The sequence below is a fragment of the Puma concolor genome, chromosome A2, assembly GCF_028749965.1.
Source record: "Puma concolor isolate L17-30 chromosome A2, mPumCon1.1.hap2, whole genome shotgun sequence".
Classification (NCBI taxonomy): domain Eukaryota; kingdom Metazoa; phylum Chordata; class Mammalia; order Carnivora; family Felidae; genus Puma; species Puma concolor.
The window spans coordinates 73,614,605-73,638,933 of NC_141668.1; the positions used below are offsets into that span (position 1 = coordinate 73,614,605).

Consider the following 24,329-nt stretch of genomic DNA (forward strand, 5'->3'; position numbering starts at 1 on the left):
CATATATACATATATATATATATATATATATATATATATATATATATATATATAAGAGTTTGAATGAAGTGACAAGAAAGGCTAGGATTAAAAAGTATCTGATCTTTCCCACCTTAAGAATTATTATTTATAATTTCATCGTACTGCCCATTTATGAACAAGAATGTTAAAACAGAACATACCACTTAATGTTAATTTTCAATGTTTGTTAACATTCTATGTTACACAGCTAGCTCCTATGTTAAAAACTGGCAATAGAGTCAGCTTTAAAATTTTTACATTACCTTACCTTATGCAACTATAATGTTTAAAAGTGCTGGCGGCTTTCTGACATTCCAGGCACAACTGAATAGCTCCTGGATAGTCTTCCTCCTTAAGATAACAATAGAAGTCATTAGACAGGAACATTTTCCTAAAATGTTTCCCTTGAAAAACAACTAATCTCTGTTTACGCTCCATCCAAAAGTTAGAGAACCAGAAAATTTTAATTCCTCTTAAATAAGGATTAGAATACCAATGATAGATAAATAATAAAATATAAAAAGACAACTAGTTCCAAGCCTAACATGTATGTGTAGATAAAATATTCTCCACCCTTATATACACAGTAACAGCCTTTAAGATCATGACAGGTGGATAAAGCCTATACAGAATAACAAGATGCTTCACAGGGAAGCTGTTCTTTAACTGTTAACATATCTTCTTTCAGTAATGTTTACATAAAATGTTTCAAAACAGTATGAATTTCACTTGTAATCAACATTCAACAGTCCTACCACCAAGAAACCAATAAATATTTTAAAACAAAACTAGAAAAAAGTGAAATATTCATTAATAGCCTTGGAATGTTTTTATCACCTAAACACTAACTTAATGCCAAATAAAATTTTCTTTTTTTTTAATTATTATTATTATTTTTTAAATTATTTTTAATGTTTATTTTTGAGAGAGAGAGACACACACACAGAGCATGAGCACGGGAGGGGCAGAGAGAGAGGGAGACACAGAATCCAAAGCAGGCTCCAGGCTCTGAGCTGTCAGCACAGAGCCCAACGTAGGGCTTGAACTCTCAAACCGTGAGACTGTGACCTGAGCCAAAGTCGGACACTTAACCGACTGAGCCACCCAGGGGCCCCCCAAATGAAATTTTCACATGCATTTCTCAATTCAAAGTTTAGAAGTTATGCAGGGATTACAGATAGCTCACTCAGAAAACCGATTAATATATGAGATACCAAACATAACTCAAGTATGATATATTCCTTAAATCACTACTATATATTTGATACAAAAGATAATTTTATTGCTATTTGGGTGACTGAAGTTAACATTCCCACAATGCTACAAAGTAAACATTTTCCCAAATAAATTTTTCTAAATGAAATATGTCAATAGAAAAATGCTCTAGAGCTAGTAAATTTACATGTCTAAAAAATGTTCTTTATGCCATACAGCAATTTGAAAAAAATGTACATCTGAATGTTTTCCACTATAATTTTTTCTGTTTAATATCATCAAGATGGTGAAATTTTCAAATTTTGTTTACTTACCTCTAGCATTTCACTTAAGCGCACATCTGTTCTTTGCTGAAGAAAAACAACAATCAAAGGTTAAATCTGTTTTAACCATAAAATTAAGTTTTAATTTTTAAATAGTAACCTGTACATACCAATGTTTTTATGGTTCTCAGAGATTTCAGAAGTCCAATCAGCAACTGACGTTTCCTTTGATTTGCAAGAAGGCCTAAACTAGCTTGAGTAAAACCTTCCTTGGCAATATTCAAGTGTCTGCAAAAGTGAAGAACAGTTATACTTTTCTATAATAATAAGAATACTATTTGTACAGAACAAGTAGGCAACTGATGAGGTAGTATCCTCGATTACTCTTAAAACCAGGGATTATGACTACTATTTGACAAATTTATTCAACGGCTCAATCTAAACCAGCGCTACTCAAAGCATGGTGGGTGGACTGGTGCCAATCCTCAAATTGTTATTTATTCATCACAATAAAAGTACAGAAATTGAGAGTAAATATTAAAAAACCACTTAGAGGGGCGCCTGGGTGGCGCAGTCGGTTAAGCGTCCGACTTCAGCCAGGTCACGATCTCGCGGTCCGTGAGTTCGAGCCCCATGTCAGGCTCTGGGCTGATGGCTCGGAGCCTGGAGCCTGTTTCCGATTCTGTGTCTCCCTCTCTCTCTGCCCCTCCCCCGTTCATGCTCTGTCTCTCTCTGTCCCAAAAATAAATAAAAACGTTGAAAAAAAAAGAAAAAAAAATTTTAAAAACCACTTAGAGAAAAAACTGACATAATGATTTTATGTTTGATGAATTAATAATTAAAAAACTGAGACTATATTTTATATATTTTTGGTTATTTTGTTATTTTCTTAGAATTTTGTTTTTATTGCATTTTATAAAAATAGTCTAATAAGTTGGAAATTTAAAGAAAAAAATACTGATCCTTGTATTTTGAGAAGCACTAACCTAAGCAATATAAAAACAGTAGTATGTTAAAGCCATAACTAGACTTACAGACATTTCATTTCACACATACCTTCTCAGTGCAGTTTTTAAATCATAATATATGTTCAGTTAATGAATGGTGTTCTAAAAAACATACTCATAATAAAAAAATCAATTATCAACAATGGTTTTGCAATTTTTCTTAAAATGTTTTTCCATCTTAAAAAACAAAATACCATCAAATATAATACCTTCTCCCATTTGTGCAGATGACAGCAGCTAACTGAAGACCTGTCTGTAATGAGGTAACTCTTTCAAGTTCCTAAGGAAAATTAGGTATAGGTTATTGTTGGAGGTTTTTTTTTTTTTTAATTATTCATATGATACTCTAACAAAAACTTTAGTGGGTTTCAAAGAAAAGCTTGCTTGGGAAACAAAGTAGCAACAAAAATACCTAAACTTAAAAGTTGTTGGTATATTTTTCACAAAATAAGTTAAAATGACTACTTCCAAATGATTTTCATAATGACATATGATAAAATATTTAGTCAATATTGCTTATACGGAAATCTAGACCAAACCCATTTTACAAGCATAAACAAGTACTAATAATACATCTACTGAAACGTTTCTACCCAACAGAACTTCCGGAGATAATCAAGGATATGACAAATATGATTTCTGTTTGCTAAGATGCTATGACAATGGATGTCTTCATTTGAACAGTGCTGGATATTTCAATGGATTCTGAAGTCTCTGATTTTCAGATACAAAGATAGATTCAGCTATAAGATTCCAATTTTATTATATTTTAAAGACAGATTGTTACACTGCCATTGAGCAGTCATTATTAATGATCTATGTGTTACAAAGTACACAGAAGCAATTTTCACTGGGCCTTCTAAAGTTTGAACAAACCAAAAAGATTGCTTTAGAATCATCAATAAAACTTTCACTTCTTCAGTTTGGTAAATTCCCCAAATAAGAGAGAAAAACATACATAAAAAGGCCCTCCTACACCCCAAATAGAGTCGATATGTTGCTACAGAATAACTACAAACAAGACAATAAATTACTTCAACAGTTTCAAGTATAAGTCACTAAAGCATTTTTTAAATTTTACTATTAAAAATAACAAATATCATCCTACCTTTACATAAGCAGGCTGTTTTTCAAGGATTAAATCTGCTACTTTTTTAGAGACCTATAAAAACATGCAATCAAAGGAAGTAAAAGAAAAAGCCACATGCTTCCTATTCCACTTTACATTTTGAATTTTTGCAAGAATATTCCATAGGTCTTCCCAATAACTTCTAGCATGCTTTGGGCTATGAAATTAGTAAAAGAGGTATAACAGAGAGCACAGTACTTAATCCTTAATAGAAACTCAATAAATGGTCATTACTACTATTAATAATATCAGTATCAATTGATTTAACTAGTATGTACAAAAGTATAACATCTTTAAGGGCACAAGATTTGCTTTCAAAAGATGAACACATAAGATAAATATCTAATCAGCTGAATTTATGGAGACAGTATCTGGCAAACAGAGATCATCCTGAACCCTTCAGACCCTCTACCACATAAAAAGACAAACAGTAATTTGGTCCTCTATTTCTGAAAACTGGAAAACATGTTTTTGGATTTTTTTTTTTTTTTAATGTTATGAACATACCTAAGGTGTCCTTGGTCAATTCCATGAAAATTGTTAGTATGTTATACAAATTAGAATTATAATGATTTTGAATATGAGACTCTCATTTCACAATTTCAGGGGCACCTACTAGGCTACACTACAGGTACCATGGAGCATGGCATATCCAAGACATTTTTAGCCTTGATGCTCAGGAAACTCAATTAGTTGAGTTTCCCTTCCCCTTCCCAAGCAAACTGAGAACAAAGCATTACACATACATTCAATTATTGCATTCATCCTTCTAGATTTTAACTCCTTTGAATTTATATACATATGAATATGTATAGATGTTCCCAGACAGAAACTCACCTAATTTTACCAAATTGGTTTTTTTTTTTTTTTTTTTTTAAGTTTAAAATAGGGGCACCCGGGTGGCTCAGTTGGTAAAGCGTCCGACTTCGGCTCAGGTCATGATCTCACTGTTCATGAGTTCAAGACCCACATCAGACTCTGTGCTGACAGCTCAGAACCTGGAGCCTGCTTGGTATTCTGTGTCTGTCTCCCTCTCTCTCTGCCTCTCCCCTGCTTGCTCTCTCTCTCTCTCTGTCTTTCTCTCTCTCAAAAATAAACATTACCAAAATGTATTAAAAAATACATACATAAATAAATAGTTTAAAATAGATGATAGAGTTGTTAATCTGCACTGTGCCAGGCAGCGTACTAAGTGCATTCCCTATATTATCTCCGTTACTACTCATGACAATATATTAAAATGAATTACATGCTTCCTCATTTTCCAGATGAGTAATCTTAAATATAGTAGTAACTCACCCACAGCCCCCACAGTAAGTTACAAGGCTGGGATTCAAGCCCAGGTTGACCAAATTCCAAAGGTCATTATGCAGTATAGCCCTTGTGGTGGGATTCTTTCCCCAAAGAATACTAGCACATCCAAGTACAAGATAAACACACACATATTTAAACATGCTGAAACCAACAGAAGGCAAGAGATGCCACCATCTGCTGAAATCTAGTTCTCCAAAATCACAACACACTTTTACCACACAACCCTCTACTGGTCAAGTCCCTTTCCCAGACCACTGCTGTTACCCCGAGGGAGATCCCAGCACCCACTGAGACCACTGAGTATAACACAAAAGAAAGAGAAGTACATCTTCCTTTATTTGTCAGATGTATTATTAAAAATCACATCTTAAATTCAGATACATTTATTACTAGTGCTCCGTTACTATTAAAAAAAATTAACAAGACCACATACTAACATTAATCTTCTACAGTATAGTCTGAGTATTATTAAAAGAGCTCAGCCTAATGCAAGGAAAATCACAGAATCAAAGAATTTTACAGCATCAGAGAAAATGCAGGCCTAACGCACTGCTTCACAGAGAACATGAAATAGATTTAGCAAGGCTAGGTGACTTACCCAATGCTACACAATTAATCAGTGACTACAATTCAGACTTTCTGAATCTTAACTCTCTATTCTCTATGGGCCTCTTTCAACTAGAAGTGGGGGCCTTTATTCTGAGATAAGAAACTGTAAGTGGGGAAAAGATACTTAGCAATCTAAAAAAAAGTTCAAAATTCTTTGATTACATTTAGGATTCCAGAGAAAGAACTAGCAAATCTATATTAAGGAAATGTGAGAAGCTGAATAAATTTTAAAATAAATGTATCACTGAGTCTGAGTCATGTTAAATAATATTTGTTTAATATATTAAGTTAAACCATAAAATCTGCAAACATTACACCTCTCTGCTGTGTCTCATTTAGTCATGTCAGAAAGAAAGGTGTTTTTTACTTACTGCAGCTTGTTGTTGTTTCAATTTGTCTCTGTACTCCTCTAATTCTTGCAAATTGAGAATAGGAGGGAGCTTCTAAAAGATACCCACAAATAAAGAGTAAAAAAATAGCTTACTTTTGTTTCATTTACCTACATACCTGACTTATAAACAGTGTCACATCCCATTCCCACCCACTCCTCTTGGCCTCCCCAATCTCCCCACTGGACTTCAGACACAAAACCCTACACACCTTTGTTAGCCAACCCACTGGTGCTCAAGTTCCATCCCTCACACAGCCCTATAGGACAGGAGAACAAGAGAAAGTCCCTCATCCTAACCACCCTCTCTACCAGCCACAGGTATATCCCTATTGCCTACAACAGAATTCAAAATATATTTCCCCTCTGAAACACTATGAATAGTAACTACATGCTACAGTGTGAGAGTGATAGTTGCTGGAGTGCATTCTAGATTACACACCAGCTTTCAGAAGGTAGTATGGGAAACTAGCAAGAATACATGCCATACATGCCACTGTGTATACCAGAAACTCCAAGTTAGACTCCAAGTCTCAATCAATAGATTGATGAAACTTCAGAATGAGTGGGTGCTGACTATGTACATCCTGCGTATAAAGTAAATATGCATACTGTACTTGGTTTCATCTAAAATCAAAATTGACTATTCTTTTCTGAACTTCCTGTAAATTTAAAATGACAACAGTATAAACATTATGGCATAGAGGTCTTTATCATGGCTAAACAATTATGTAAAGATACATTCATGAGGGGCACCTGGGTGGCTTAGCTGGTTAAGCATCTGACTTTGGCTTGGTCATGATCTCATAGTTCATGAATTCAAGCCCCGCATAGGGCTCTGAACTGACAGTGTGCAGACTGCCTGGGATTCTTTCTCTCCCTCTCTCTCTGCCCCTCCCCAACTTGCTCTCTAAAAAATAAATAAATAAATAAATACATACATACATACATACATACATAAATAAAGTAAAGAAAGAAACCAACCTAAAAGAAAAAGAAACATGATTGAAAATCTTAGAGCTTTTCTAAATATATTTAGACAATATAAAATAAGATAAAGGCAGCATATCAACATATTGTAGGCTAAAAGTTAAAAACCAAAAATATAGAAACGTTTCCTGGACCAATATTCTACAGCAGCACTTAATTTTACATTTTTCTAAAATAATTTCAGTGTAAAAACAATGTGGACAGTTCATTTAATCATAATACGGTCATCAGAGACCAGTCCTGGTATTAAGACAGACAGATAGAGGAAAGAGAAAGAAAGAAAAAGAAAGAACACCCCTAAAAAGCATTCAACTCTCACCCATGAATTCAGTCACTGAACAAGACAGAGTTTAGATAGGTTTTAATGAATTTTTTTTTACCTCCAGCTCATATTTAACAATATCAAATGAGTCCGTAGAAAAATATACTTGTTCAATACTATTAATTAGTTCTTGTTCAGCTTGAGGGTCACTAGGCTGTTCTCGAAGTTCTCGGAATTCCTCCTTTAAGGAAAAAAATCACAATTAAAGTACTTGTAGCTATTATAATTCTACCTGCATGGAAATAAATAATCATCTATTTTAACAATCACAAATCTCCTGGGGGCCCATTCTGAGCAAGGAAACAAACTGACAGAAACCATGAAGGTTCATGGAAAATTAGGACTACTAAGACACTAAAAACTATTCATCTATTGGAGAAAAAAAAGGGGGGAGGGTTAGAGATTCAGATTTTATTTTCAATTCTGTGTGTGTCAACTGGTAGGTAAAAGAATTTAGAAGTTTAACAAAAGGAAAAAACAAAGTGTCTATGTAACCTGCTGTATATACATACCACATATATACATATTTTCATCATTTAACATTCTAAAATCCGTCTCAGCACAGATAACCAGCGAATGCCTCAATGACTTGTGGGGTCACCGTCAGCATTAGAACCCTGAGCAGAGCAAACATTCTTCCCCGTGCTGGCAATCTCACTGCTTGGCTAAGACATACTGGCTCCAGAAAAGACTGCAAGTTTAGCTCTGTAATCCTATGAGGCCTCCTTCAAAGGGTGCTGATACCACAGTTAATAATCTGATTATGAACCTAAAGCTCTGTATTTGATAAAATGCTTTCTTCTTAATGATATAGAACAGGGCTTCTGTGGACTTACACAACTAAAAAGAGCCTGACAGACAAATCCCTACCCCTAATGTCAGCATCCTAATCCTCTCAATTTTACTGCATCATTGGATAAACCTTCAGTTAACTGGAAGTTTCATTAATTCAGATACCCCCTCTCTGCCACACTAATTAACCAACATTATTTTTATACACATATAACAATTTCGTCCTTTGATTTTTTTATTCATATTAATCTCAAATATATTTAAGAACACAAAAGGAACTAATATTTAAAAGAATTTTACAGTCACTAAAATAACATTTCACAAAAATTCTTAATAAATCACCACTGATTAAATATGCAAAAATTATAATGTCTATCAGAGAACATTATTTTTCAGAGAAACTCTAGATTATTTTATTATAGGGCATACTTTTCATTTATAAAAAAAACCTAGCTTATATATCTTTTAGGCTTTAATTTATATTTTAAATATGTAAAGTGATTAATTATAAAATTATCTCCTCTTAGATTCAAGCTAAAAGAAAATATTAGAGCAATAAATCTGAAACTCAAGAGAAAAACTGTTTAAAATTCCAATAAATTTAAAAGAGAAGGCAAAGTCACACAAACATCAAATCTGCATAATTAAGAGTGCATGGAAAAGAAAATGCCTCTTCTGTACCAAAACTCAACTTATAAAATATACTAACCAAAAAAGGTCAAAGACACAGTCATCACTGATATAGCATGCAATCAAATACTATAAGTAAGAAACCCTGTGTCCTAACAGAAGAAGCTGCATTGGTGGGGGGGGGGGGGGGGGGGGGGTTCTACAACAAACACACTAATCTACATAACACCCTGGACAATGGAGCTGAGGAACAGACCTGGGTTAAAACCATACTACTTATAGAAAGGTTTCCAACTAACCTACTCATGGGCAACCTCCAAGCATTTAATAAAAATTTGAAATGAGTGAGACATGAAATAGAAAACAAGATCAGGGGCGCCTGGGTGGCTCAGTCAGTTGAGCATCCGACTTCAGCTCAGGTCATGATCTCACAGTTCTTGGGTTCGAGCCCCGTGTTGGGTTCTGTGCTGACAGCTCAGAGCCTGGAGCCTGTTTCAGATTCTGTGTCTCCCTCTCTCTCTGCCCCTCCCCGTTCACGCTCTGTCTCTGTCTCAAGAATAAATAAACATTAAAAAAAATAATAAAAAAAAAAGAAAACAAGATCAGATATTCCTGGAAATCTCCCTCCCTAAAAGTCCATAGGCATTTGAAATACCAGCTTCAGATGCTGCAAACTGAGGTAGGGAAAAAGACCCAAGTCAGGATATGGCAATATCCTCCCTAGGAATTTCCTCCCTAGGAATTTCACAGCACCACTAACAAACAAATGTAGTTGGTACCATTCAAAAAAAATTTTTTTTTAATATTATAAAAACTGCTAAGATTGAAAACATCAAGTACGAAGTCAAGCAAAAATTCAAATAGATTGCAATGAATGAATATTTTCATCTTAAATGTATAAATGCCAAGGATATCTAACTCCATGCTGAAGTTCTCTATACACTACCTAATTAATTGATCTGAAGGTAAAGACACTTAGGTTTTAGTTACAACTCTGGTATTAGCTTTGGGTAACTTAGTCTCTCCGTGCCTAATTTTTTTTTCATCTGTAAAGGACAAACATACACATACGATGACAGTGAAACAAATATCCAAAGTTATTAAGAATGTCAAAGGGAAAACACAATTTCAGTTATAAATATCTCACAAGTGTACATTCTACAAAATGTAATGAATCTGTAAAAGGAGTACAATCTGTATATGTATATAAAAGGTCAAATGCCATTCATTCTTGGAGAACTAAGCAATTATATCACAGAGAGCAGACAAACCCATAGAATTTCAAAGAACAGACACATAACACATGACACTCTAAGTAACCTAGACTAAGGACATTGGCATAAAACCGAGAAAGGCAGAAAAAGAAACCTAGCACACAAAGTAGAATTCAACCCAAGACAAATGCCCAATGCTATATCCCTATAAAATACCCTCTCCTTTCAGATAATTTAGTGGCTCCTGTGTGAAAACAATATATCCGAACTCATTCAGACAAACTCCATTGTGCCTACATCCCAATCACCTCGTTCCTTTTAATCCCAGTGCACCTGCAGGCTGCCAGACTCTGCTTCTACCTAATCATTCTCTAAATGTTTCACTACTGTTAGTGCTGCCTGCTCAATTTGATTATACACCTTTGGAGAACTGAGATTTCTCCTTATTCTCCATCATTATGCTCCACAGTGCCAAGGCACATTGTAGATAACAATCACTGATCTAACTAAAATTAATTTATCCAGTGAATTGTATGAAAAAAAAGGAGAACAAAAAGAAAGGAAAAGACAATATGTTGTTTTGACAGTCAAAACTTTCCCTAAAGTCTTAATAAAATGTCTCTTCTAACTAGAAATAATAATAAGTGTTAAATGATTTTAGGGATACTTTAAGCATATAAATTAGAAAAATAAACAGAAACAGCTAGATTGTACATTCTCAAAACAAATACTCCATAATTTTGCCATTATATAAACTGGTTTCCTAGGATTGGTGATGTACAAAAATACATACTTCTTCACCTCAAACCAATTTTGCAAGCCAACATATATGTATGAAGCAAAATTTTACATAAACAAAATGAACAGAAGATTTCCTACAAAAAAAATTAAAATGCAAAATCAAGGGAATAGAATATTAAATGAAACTTCTTATACCATATAAAAATAAGTGATTTTTTTAAAGTGACAATAATATTCGATACTTAAACTCAGTTTGAGAATATTTTGGTCTTACAGACTGCTTTTACTAATAAAATTCTTTAAAGGATTTTATTTTATCATAAATCTTACGTCACATAGTAACTAATACATATTATCATTGGAGTGGTACAAATGCTCCATAAAACTTGAAAATCCAAAAATAATTTGTCAATGACAAACCATCAATATGTGCCAGAACTTGCTTGTTAATGATAATCCACTACACTTCAAATAAAGAAAACTAAGCAAAAATACAATGGCAAGAACAGAACAAGTCTCTCTTCCATACTATCATTAAGAAATAACCTGTTAACTTTCAAAGCTCTGTTATCATACCTTTCTCCATCAAGTCACATATTTCAATTTAACATTTATTTTAATTCCCACTATACAAAAATTCTCTATACTAGGTAATAAAGAAACAAAGCTGAGTAAAAAAACTAGCAGCTAAATAACAGGAAAGGTCAGATGAATAAACAATGCCCCTGCCAGGCATTACATAAGGGAGTACAAACAAAACACAGGGGTATCAAAGGGCAGTGAGTTCACATCTGATGAAAAAGGTACCATTTAGAGAAGATAGAACAGGCAAAATTTCAAATTTGAGAAATGTGGGGAAATAAGGCAGCAAATACAAAGCAAAGCACAAGTAAAAAGTGTAGCAGGAAAGCATACAACAGGTTAAACATCAGAGAGTGGCTTCACAGGGTAGAAAAACGTCAGCGGGAGCATCTACATATATACCGAGGCAATAAAATGCAACAGTTGAGATTTTTTTAAACCCAATAATATATTTTTATATACACTAGAGCCATATTTTCCCTTTACTAAAAATAAAATACCTTAACACATATCACTGTGCCAGACACTATATCAAAAAAGTAAGCATAAATATTCAATATATTCTTAACGTAATAAACCAAGCAGGATTATTTTAGGAAAGTGGTAGAAAACAAAGAAGTTAGTCAATATTTTAGAAGCTGTCTTTTCCAGCAGTCACAATACACTGTAGGATTGCCTCTAATTCTACCTAGCCTATTTTTTTTCCATTTTGATCCATCTCTGAGATAAAGTGATAGGAACATACATATAAAATGCACATCATAAGTGTAACTATGAAAAATGAAGAAAAACAATCATAACAGAAATTTAAGTGAACATCTTTGTTTCAGCCAAGCCATTTTTCCTCTCAACATAACAACAAAAGGTTTTATGAGAACTGGGGATTCAAGTCTATGAAACAATTGGAGCCCTCAAGTGTAAGGTGTTATAAAACATTTCCAGTATATTTATGGTTTCTAAGGAAATAGGCTATAACTTTACAAAACAATTTCCCACTTAAGAGTTCATCTCTTAAGGGAATATATTCAAGTTTAGGAGAAAAAAAAGACCACAGATTTTGCATTTAACCACTACTTTTAAATTATACAAAATACCATGCAAATTAAAAATACAAAATCAAGTTCAAATTTTTCAATTCTATTCACTTTTGTAAGTGTAAAAAGTGAGTTATGACAACTTCACAGTTCTCCTTACCATTATTAAATTGAATTTTCTCTTTAATTTTGAAAAGCAATTTAATCTAATTTTTGAACCCACAGAACAGCCTGGAAATTTATAATCTCCAACAGTAGATCTTTATTCAAACAAAAAAAGATGAATGCAAAATCTTCATTCCACAAGTCAAGTTTCAAAACCCCACAAAAAATGTACAGAATAAAAAAATGAAATGCAAACCAACTTCCATTTCCGTGACTGGTTTATTAGACTACGGTTCACATTACATATCTGAATAGCAGACTGCATTGTGTTGAGAGGGAATGAGGTAGAAAAAAAAGAAATTTTATTCTTGTAAAGCATGAACTGAGGTTTACCAAGACAAATCTTACCAAGACAAATGCTGTGGTTTTCTTTTTAACTATTTGCACATTTCTTCGTCAATCAACATAAAAAAGCTACTCTGTTATAATAAATTCTAAAAATGGAAATTACAGTTTTATCAAACTTAGTAACACCTTACAGCTCGAAATGAGAGCAAAAAATGTTTAGCTACCAAAATCTATACAGAGCTAAAAGGAAGAACAAAACATCAAGTTTTCAATATGCAATCAGTGTTACAAAAATCATAAATCATTGAACAAAAATAGTTTTGTTTCGGATGAAAAGGATTCAAGATCAGATACCCTAAAGCCATACATAGACCATATAAATCTGTAATGAAATGCCAGATGTTGGCTTACGTGGGGAAATGGTACATTTTCTTAAAATCCCACTAGAACAACAATAATGATACATCAAAGCAGCCAGCTCATTATCAGTTTGTGTTTGTGTGTTTTAAATAAAACATAGCTTTTAAAGCCTGTTTGTGTTTGTTTTTGTTTTGTTTTTTTCCAGGCTTTCAATGCCATCTAGTGGAATACTGGTGAGGTTACAATGAAGGGAGATTTTGAGAAAATGATTTATAGATTTTTCTAGAAGGTTATTAAAGTGGCATTATTTTAACCCAGATTTACAACATATTTAAGTGATTGAAATAATGTATTTTTAATCACTTTCTACATAATAACAGCATTCCAAATGGAGACATTTGTCTTTAAAGAAAAAGATCAAGAATACGTACTGATGTTATTCACAGAAATATAATTATTAACATACGCTAAAAATACAAAATTAGAAAGCAAACATTTCATACGTGATACTCTGCCAAATATTTTTATTTACTTCTTTTACTTAACAGTTATATTCTTAACAGGCATTTTTATAAATTTATTTCTATTAAAAGGAAAATATTAAAGATAATAGCTTTAAGACATCAAATATACATATATATATATTTATTTTTAAGCTATCTTTAAAAATTTCTCAACTTCAGCAAACAACATCAAGCTGCCTGCCACATACCTGTCCATTTGGAAGCTAATACTAAAGAAAAGACACATCACAAACTGAAGAGAGAAAAATCCAGTGTATAGTCTGCATTGTTTTTCTTTTAGTTTTAAAAACATTTCATCAGACCCTTTTTCTTTTTTTTTTCAATATATGAAGTTTATTGTCAAATTGGTTTCCAAAGAACACCCAGTGCTCATCCCACAAGGTGCCCTCCTCAATACCCATCACCCACCCTCCCCTCCCTCCCACCCCCCATCAACCCTCAGTTTGTTCTCAGTTCTCAACAGTCTCTTATGCTTTGGCTCTCTCCCACTCTAACCTCTTTTTTTTTTTTTTTCCTTCCCCTCCCCCATGGGTTCCTGTTAAGTTTCTCAGGATCCACATAAGAGTGAAACCATATGGTATCTGTCTTTCTCTGTATGGCTTATTTCACTTAGCATCACACTCTCCAGTTCCATCCACGTTGCTACAAAAGGCCATATTTCATTTTTTCTCATTGCCACGTAGTACTCCATTGTGTATATAAACCACAATTTCTTTATCCATTCATCAGTTGATGGACATTTAGGCTCTTTCCATAATTTGGCTATTGTTGAGAGTGCTGCTATAAACATTGGGGTACGAGTGCCCCTATGCATCAGTACTCCTGTATTCCTTGGGTAAATTCCTAGCAGTGCTATTGCTGGGTCATAGGGCAGGTCTATTTTTAATTTTTTGAGGAACCTCCACACTGTTTTCCAGAGTGGCTGCACCAATTTGCATTCCCACCAACAGTGCAAGAGGGGTCCCATTTCTCCACCTCCTCTCCAGCATCTATAGTCTCCTGATTTGTTAATTTTGGCCACTCTGACTGGCGTGAGGTGATATCTGAGTGTGGTTTTGATTTGTATTTCTCTGATGATCAGACCCTTTTTCCAAAAGAAGAAATGCTATCTATTCTGAGAAAAGACATCACAACACCTTCAATCTCACTGTCTAAAAACTGCAGTCTTGGGGTGCATAGATGGCTCAGTGCTTTAAGCGTGGGACTTCGGCTCAGGTCATGATCTCTCGATTTCTGAGTTTGAACCCTGCCTGGGCTTTGTGCTGACAACGCAGAGCCTGCTTAGGATCTTCTGTCTCCCTCTCTCTGCCAGGCCCCTCCTCATGCTCTCTCTGTCTCTCTCAAAAGTAAGTAATCATTAAAAAAAAAAAAAAACTTAAAAACTGCAGTTTTTCCAGTATCTTCACCTTCCACATCCAATAAAATCCTCAGTCCTAAATTCTTTTAAAATGTCTCTCAAATTTAGCCCTTCTCCATTTCCTAAATTTTAGAAGTCTTTTCATGGATGCTAAAAAGTCAAGTCAAATTCATTTATCTTACTTCACAGAAGTATTTTACACGTGAGAAAACATTCTGCACAAACTCCCAGAATGTTATATAAGAGAAGGTATACAGTAAATATTTGTGGAATGCATTAAACATACAAACAAAAATACCTTCTTATATTTAGACAAATGTATTTTCAAGTTTTGACGGCAACAGAGATATCTTTTGTCCTCTTGGCCTATATTTGTCTTACATGAAAAAAGTCAAAGGCATAGCTAAACCAACCATGTGTAATAGTAAACCTAGCTGAATCCTATTTGTATTATGAGTTAGGAGAATCAGGGCCTTAAAAACAAAAAAAATTTTGTCTTTAAAGAATAATACCAGAAGGTAGAAGCTCAGAAAAATTCATAAAACAATATTAACATTATTCATAAATTCATAAAACAATATTAACAATATTAATAATAATATTAATTAAACATAAAACAATATTAACATACTCTTTTCTTATCAGTACTCTTTTTATATGTAAGCATTATGGAAGAACTATGGAAAATGTTTACTTAAAGTCAAAATACAGATTTATAAGGTTCTGAATATTAATATTTTTAATCAGGATTCAACAAATACTCTCAAATGCAACCCTAATAAGTTCTGTAACTAGTAACCACGTGGCTATTGTTATTATTATATATTATAATAAATTTTGGTCTCAAGTCTTCATAAGTCTTGTAACCAATTAAAATAAGTGAAAACCTTTCACATAATTCAGAAAGTATAAATTTCTCCAAATGAATAACAAATTTAGTCAGTAAATACTATATAGATCAGTTTCCTCTATTTTTACTTCAGCATGAAAATCCCATTAATTTGAATTATAACAGAATCCATTTCCCAGTAATGAAATTTTAGGTCATCACTAACTCTTTACTCTTTCCCACAAAAATGTCAATAAAATTTCAAAAATTTTCTTCTACAATAGTTCCTGTAGTTCCCCTTTTTCCATTCTTGTCACCGTGTCCTCCACTTGGCCAAAGATTCCCAAACACTGCTCCACATTGGAATCACATAGGGATTTCTTAACACTGCTGACACCTGGCTCCACCCCACATACTGTCACTTAATTACAATGGGTAGGGCTGTGGGTTATTAGTTATTCTAATATGCAGCAAAGCTTGGACACCACTGATCTTACCTCTGAATGATTTAAGCTAAGATTTTTGAAATCTTTCTCAAAGTTTCCTTTTCTATAGAAAATGCTGCAAATAATCCTATTTTTTTTTCTTTCTACACTATTTTCTCCACCAAAATTCCAAATTTCCAGTATATGGATTATTTGACTCACATCTCTTAAAATGGAATACAGTGTCATGCTGTCCATAAAAGGCAGAAGTTGTACTAGATGATTTCTTTTTTTCCCCCCAAGTTTATTTATTTATTTGTGGGGGGATGAGTGGGAGGGAGAGGAGAGAGAGAATCCCAAGCAGACTCCGCACTGCCAGTACACAGCCCAACGCAGGGTTCAAACTCACAACCCCTGAGATCATGCATGACCTGAGCTGAAACCAAGAGTCAGACGCTTAACCAACTGAGCCACCCAGGTGCCCCGTACCTGATGACTTCTAAGGTTTCTTCCCACTCAGAATTTATATAGTTCTCAAAACAACAACAACAACAACAACAACAACAACAAAACAGTCCTTTCTGGATTCTCAAGCACACCTAATGCCCTTCTTCAGTTTTCCTTAACCATCTGCCTTTCTGTAATGAGTTGCACCATATGAAATTTGCCAGTATTAGATTATTTTTAACCTAAACAAACAGCCTTTCTTATGATTCATCCTAACATTCCCCTTCTATTTATTCTTTACACCAGAACCTTTTAACATAACACAACCCAAGCTAAACCATTTCCTTCTTGAAAACCCCAGTGAAATCTCACTTCCTTGTTACAACTTAGATAAGAAAAGGAAGAAGACATGGGTCCATACAGAAAAACCAAGGAGGCCTTTTTTAAAAATGTTCTACATACATATACTTGAATGAGGTAAAGCATTAGATGAAGTTAATGTTTAAAAGTTTCTCTATACAAGTATTTACACAGACTACTTAAGAAGCATAAATTGGATTTTTTACTTCTGGCATTAGAATATCAAGGGAACCCAAATTAAGACAGTGAGGTGGGTTCTTTTGGTGGTGTTCTTTTGTTTGTCTGTTTTTTTACTGATGATTCAATATTTGTATATATTGCAACATGATCATAGTAAGTCCATCACCCAGTACACAGAATATTTTTTCTTGGATAAGAACTTTAAAATCTACTCTCTTAGCAACTTTAGAATATGCAATACAGTATTATTAACTATAGTCACCATGCTGTATGTTATGTCCCAATGACTTATTTAGTTTGTAACTGGAAGTTAATACTTCTTGACCCCTTCACCCATTTTGCCCACCCCCAAACCCCTTGCCTCTGGTAGCCACCAATCTGTTCTCTATATCTATGACTTGTTGCTTTTTTTGTTTTGTTTTCTTTTTAGATTCCACATATAAGTGAAATCATATGGTATTTGATCATATGGTCTTTCTCTGACTTTTTTTACTCAGTAAAATTCACGCAAGGTCCATCCATAGTGTTAAAAACGGCAAGACTGCATTCGTGTCTGTGGCTGATAATATTCCATTGTTATGTATTTGTGTGTATATGTGTGTACACACACACACACACACACATTTACGTTATCCATTCATCCATCTATGAACACTTAGGTTGTTTCCATGTCTTGGCTGTTGTAAATAACGCTGCTGTAAACATGAGGGTGCATATATCTTTTCAACTTAGTGTTTCCATTTTCCTTATAAGTGGAATTGCTGGATCATACAGTAGTTCTATTTTTAATTTTTTGTTGTCCATAGTGGTTGTACCAATGTATATTCCCACCAATGGTAAACAAGAGCTTCCTTTTCTCCTTTGCCAACTTGTTATTTCTTGTCTTTTTGATAACAGGCAATGTAACAGGTATAAATTAAGTTCAAAAATATCTACCCAAGCCAAATAACCGGGTAGCTTGTTTTTTAAACCTAGTAATATACTGCAAGCATTTTCTCTGCAATACGTTTCACTAAGTTTAAAACCCAAGCTTCAGAATAATTTATAGGAAAACATTTTTGAAACAGAAAAGGAAGGAGGAAACTACACTGACTACTCCATGTGAAAGAGCCTCCAGCTTCACAGTCTACATTACCACTCTATTTCCTTCATAGTATTTGTCATACTTTGCATCACCTTGTTTACTGCCTATCTTCCCTCTGCTTGAACCTAGGTAAGCTCTCTGGCAGCAGAGAAGTTTTCTCTTGTCTACTGCTATATTCAGTCCCTAGAGAATGTCTAGCACAAAATAGATGCTCAATAAATTTTGAATATGCATGGGGAAAAGATCAGAAGGCAAAGTTAACCTTGACTGTGTTGGTGATTTTTGTGATTTTTTTAGGTATCTTTTTCTGTTTACCGTATTTTTTGTTCACAGTATATACTAACTTTTTATTACAGGAAAAGGTTATTTTAAAATAATAATTTTGGGGCGCCTGGGTGGCGCAGTCGGTTAAGCGTCCGACTTCAGCCAGGTCACGATCTCGCGGTCCGGGAGTTCGAGCCCCGCGTCGGGCTCTGGGCTGATGGCTCAGAGCCTGGAGCCTGTTTCCGATTCTGTGTCTCCCTCTCTCTCTGCCCCTCCCCCGTTCATGCTCTGTCTCTCTCTGTCCCAAAAATAAATAAAAACGTTGAAAAAAAAATTTAAAAAAAAATAATAATAATAATTTTAGGGGCGCCTGGGTGGCGCAGTCGGTTAAGCGTCCGACTTCAGCCAGGTCACGATCTCGCGGTCCGTGAGTTCGAGCCCCGCGTCAGGCTCTGGGCTGATAGCTCAGAGCCTGGAGCCTGTTTCCGATTCTGTGTCTCCCTCTCTCTCCGCCCCTCCCCCGTTCATGCTCTGTCTCTCTCTGTCCCAAAAATAAATAAACGTTGAAAAAAAAATTTTTTTAAATAATAATTTTAAATTCATGTTTTACATTTTGTTGAAATATTTTTAACAACTTAAAAAACTCAATATAAAAGTTATTTTTTGAAGCCATAGAAGTTCAATCATCAAGAACTAGCCGTGACACTAATTTTAAGACAACTGTATAAAAATAAATCATGTAAGGGACACCTGGGTGGTTCAGTCACATAAGCATCCAACTCTTGATTTCAGCTCAGGTTTATGATCTGACAGTTCATGAATTTGAGCCCCTTGTGGAACTCTGTGCTGACAGTGCAGAGCCTGCTTAGGATGCTCTCTCTCTTGCCCTCTCCCGCTGCCCTCGCCAATGTGCACATACACTCTCTCTCTCTCTCTCTCTCTCAAAATAAATAAATAAACTTAAAAAAATAATACTTCTATTAAAAAAATAAATCATGAAAAATATATATCACCATCACTCATCATCAGGGAAATGCAAATCAAAACCACAATGCAGTATCATTTCACATCTGGTAGAATGGCTATCATCAAAAAGACAAAAGATAATGACTTAAATTAGTGAGGACGTGGAGAAAGAGGAACCCTGTGCGCTGTTGGTGGGAATAAAAATTGGTACAGCCACTATGGAAAACAGTATGAAGGTTCCTCAAAATAATTAAAAATTCAGCAATCCCATTTCTGGATATATATCCAAAGGACATGAAAATACCATCTCAAGGAGATATATGCATTCCCACGTTCACTGCAGCATTCCAATATCCAAGGTATGGAAACAATTGTCAGTCAAAAGATGAACACATCAAGATGTAGTACGTATATACAATGGAATTTTATTCAGCCATAAGAAAGAAGGAAATACTGCCATTTGTGACAGCATGGGTGGACCAAGAGGGGCATTATGCTAAGTAAAATAAATCACATAGAGACAGACAAATACTGTATGATATCACTTATATGTTGAATATTAAAAAGTCAAACTCATAGAAACAGAGACCAGAATGATGGTTACCAGAGGCTGAGGGGTGGGGTAGATGGGGAGATGTTGGTCAAAAAGTACACACTTCTAGACAGAAGATGAATAAATTCTGGGGATGTAATAAAAACTTTATATATATTATATATATTATATATATTATATATATGACCTAACTATAGAGTAACATCTAAATTGTGTTTTGGGGTTTTTTTTGAGAGAGAGACAGAGACAGAAACAGAGTGCAAGCAGGGGAGGGGCAGAGAGAGAAGAAAATACAGAATCCAAAGCAGCTCCAGGCTTTGAGCTTCCAGCACAGAGTCCCATGGGGGGCTTGAACTCACAAACCTTGAGATCATGACCTGAGCTGAAGTTGGACACTTAACCAACTGAGCCATGCAGGCGCTCAAATAACATCTAAATTATGAAACATATACTCAGCATTGAAGTTATACCAAACTACACTGTATAAGGGCATTTCTGAACACAAGTCTTCTTAACTCTTAATTTCAGTCTTGAGTAGGAACTTCACCCATCTCAAACTTGGTGTACTGACTGGAGTTTCACTACTCTCCTGATCCAGCAACTCTTAAAGTCTCAAAAATACACAGAGGAGAAGGCAGCAGTCAGCTCACCCTGCAGCACTTGTGATGTTTCCAGAGAATGCACAGAGAGAACAGAACAAGCACAAGGACTTATGAGCTTTCTTGAGTAAGGCTACATTTAAGCCCAATGCCATGATACTAATTTTACTATTAATTGTTTTATAATTTAACTTAGCTTCTTAGTGAGTGTCAATCAGACCAATGCCCCAAGCTTAATCATCACCTGAATCATATACATACCCTGATCATATGATCCCAGACTAGCCTCTCCACCCAGAAGCAGTCATCTCAAATTACACACCACAAGCCACTGATGGGGCTGCGGGTGGGGAGGTCAGTGAGGAGACTGGGTAATGAGATCATTATAAATTCACTACCTACAAGTACTGGAAAAACATCAAGGTGCACAGTGTAAAAGACAACAGGGGTGCCTGGGTAGCTTAGTCAGTTTAGTGGCCGACGTGGGCTCAGTTCGTGATCTCACAGTTTGTGGGTTCAAGCCCAGCATTGCGCTCTGTGCTGACAGCTCAGAGCCTGCAGCCTGCTTCCGATTCTGTGTCTCCCTCTCTCTCTGCCCCTCCCTGGCTTGTGCTCTGTCTCTCTCTCAAAATAATAAATAAACATTAAAAAAAAAAAAAAAGACGACAAAGTTCACACAAGGTTTAAAAACGACAAAGTTCTTACGCAATACAACATCTAATGCAATCCAATTTAAGGCATGTTTATGATGCATGATAATCTTTTTTCTAGAGTCAAAGAAATAAAAAGAATTGTCAATTAGGATTTATGGTTATTGCTTAGTTCCCAATTTCATCACATGCAATAATCTTTTATAACATTATATAAAACTATTCAAAATGCCTCTTTAAGGTTTTTGTCAAATCATTTCATGCAAAAGGGCTGGCTGGAATATTATCATATTTGGAGAATATGTTTGGGTCTGCTCCCAAATAAAGCCTAAGCTGTAAATACAAAATTCACATTAGGGGATAAGGCTCCTCACGGGGATGGGAAATCACTCTCCTAAGCAGCTGACACTGAGGCGTCATGAGAGGACTTATGATTGCTGACCAAGAGAAACAAGCCCTACGTATTAAGATGCCAGACACAGGAAACAAATAGTATTTTGAAATATCATCCTCAAATTGAAAATCACAAGAGCAGACATTCAGAAGACGATGCTTTGATCTGTGATGGAGCTGCTATTCACCAAGGCAGCTTCGAATGGCAATATCCCAGAGTGAGGAACAGCACGGTTGTTTTTTGTTTTTTGTTTTTTTTTAACAACGGTTAGTAATTCTCCTGAGGGAAAGCCAACTAGCTTTCAAGTAACACCTATTAAAATATGTAAACATAAGTTCACATGAATCAGGAGATTAAAATCTAAGATATTTATAATTTATTATAAACTATACTTTAGCTACTTACTCAAAAATGTCTGCTCCATAACAAAAATATATTTGGCTCCAAATGTTACAGCATAAAAAGTAAATTATTTCATTTTATTTCTCCAAATTACAGTATATAAATCAATAAGTTCCATATATACATATAAAACTGATTTCAGGCTAAGAATTTGATACAATAATAAATTCTAAATTTATCAATTTTGCATTTTTCTGTTTCACTATAATGAATCATACTGCATCCCAATGAGTAATGAAAGCAAAAACAAGCCCCAAGCCCACTATACTATAAAAATTTACCTAGTTTTATCATAACTACCATCTTCCTGTGGGAAGGAAAGGCTTCTGTGAATCAATTATTATCCAAAGGCAATATTATTTTTTAAGGAAGTGAAAAGTCACGCTCACACATATAGATCAATACCTTTCCAGGGACCCGGAGACTCTCAATGGCACCAAGATCACTAAGGTTCTCCGGAGGGCTTTTCAGACCCTTAAAAAAATAATAATAAAAAGAATTTTAATTCTGCTGCAGAACTATAAAATGATAGAACATATTTACTAAAATAGAAATCACCATTAAAAACAGAAATTTTCCTGCTTTAAAATATATAGAACGTACGTTCTAAAAACAGCTGTCACTTAATATACTTAATATGTATTAATATGATATTAAATAGTATTTAATAATAGTATTATTAAATCAAGTAAAGATGTACTTTTGGAAGTTTAAAATAAAAATATTATATGACATCTTCATAACTAATGGCTGAAGTCTAATTTAACCATAGTTTAAAAACAACGAAAAGAAAAGAAAATTGGGTGACAAAAAGCATTCTATAAAAGGACTTATCTATTAATCATTACCAAATTCACCTGATAAAAAGGAACAAGTATTATGATTCTCTGATATAATACACCAACCAATTGAGCTAATCAAAGACTTTTAAATAATGCTAATTGCTTAATTAATACGTAAGTAATCCCTTGATTCTACCTGATTATTTCTCACCAATGCACCCAATTTGTACCGTATAACAAATCTCCTATCTTGCTGCTTTCTACTGTTCTTTAGCTCCCTGGTACCTGGTAATTTCTATATTCACAATCTACTGAGGGACTCTGAAAGTCTCATTTGTACCAGGGAAAGTGAACAAGACAGAAAGAAGTTAGCAATCTAACTTTTCTTTGAAAGCCTCTTTTTAAACATAGGCTATTCAAAGCAGATAACTAAAATCCCTGTAAATATTAGTCTGTGAGGGGCACCTGGGTGGCTCAGTTGGTTAAGTGTCCGACTTCAGCTCAGGTCACTATCTCAGAGTTGTGGGGGTTCTGGATGGGGCTCCAGGCTGACAGCTCAGAGCCTGGAGCCTGCTTCAATTTCTGTCTCCTTCTCTGCCCCTGCCCTGCTCGCATTCTGTCTCTCTCTCTCAAAAATAAATAAACATTTGAAAAAACTGTGAGCAAAATTAGCTGATGCATAAATTTGAGTTTTGTCCTTTAGGTACCTTATATTGGTCCTTTGATGTCCTTAGTAGCCAAAATATATGGTTTACTTAGGTTGACTATTGGAGAGTTAGAGCAGAACTTGCTTATTTTTAAACTATAGAGCCATGTATTCTATCTTCCCTATTATAAAATATGGCCAGTCATGACTACAATTTTTTATGACAGCAGGTGCTTTGCCTCACTCCCAAGTATTCCATTACTCCCAGAAGACTCCACACCCAGGTTTCTCTCACTTTCATTCTCTCTCATATTCTCTCTTTCTACCCCTCTCCCTCTCTCTCTCACACACACATACACACATACATGCACATATATATACATAAACGCACAAGTGTAAAACTTCATAATTTGATTCAAAAGCATGAGCACCCCTAAAATATATTTTAAAAATATAACTGTCATGCCTTTTAAATAAATATTTTTAAAAGTACAGATTTGTGTAATCAATCCAACAGAAATTCTTGGAGGAATATATCACATGTAATTTTCTCTTTCCCCAGAGCTACTCAGTAAAGAAACCAATGCCTTAAATGTAAAGTGATACACACTAATATCTAGGAAAGGGCCTTACCTCCAGATTAGTCACCCCATATAATAATCTGCTAATACTATATGGCAACTTTCTAACAAATGTACAAAATAAAAGTCGTAAAAATTGGAAACCCTATTACATGTTGGGAAGCACGGGAGCTCAGTGATTCAGGGAATGGGCTCTGTGGTCTTGAACAACTTACCTACCTT

The 24,329-nt window shown here is 34.7% G+C and overlaps 1 protein-coding gene across 3 annotated transcripts in view; it reads right to left on the reverse strand.

The window, feature by feature from the left end:
- The window catches only part of VPS50 (VPS50 subunit of EARP/GARPII complex), a 133,062-nt gene that overhangs the window by 103,329 nt on the left and 5,404 nt on the right, over window positions 1–24,329 (reverse strand). The window contains exons 2-9 of one of the 3 annotated variants that reach the window (XM_025929639.2): window positions 22,504–22,572; window positions 7,317–7,439; window positions 5,930–6,001; window positions 3,615–3,668; window positions 2,716–2,786; window positions 1,670–1,787; window positions 1,551–1,586; window positions 290–372 (exon numbers count right to left, since the gene is read on the reverse strand). In XM_025929639.2, coding sequence (XP_025785424.1) covers window positions 290–372; window positions 1,551–1,586; window positions 1,670–1,787; window positions 2,716–2,786; window positions 3,615–3,668; window positions 5,930–6,001; window positions 7,317–7,439; window positions 22,504–22,572 — 626 coding nt within the window. The remainder of the gene's footprint in view (window positions 1–289; window positions 373–1,550; window positions 1,587–1,669; window positions 1,788–2,715; window positions 2,787–3,614; window positions 3,669–5,929; window positions 6,002–7,316; window positions 7,440–22,503; window positions 22,573–24,329) is intronic. The other 2 variants (XM_086696181.1, XM_086696174.1) reach the window with 2 other exon arrangements.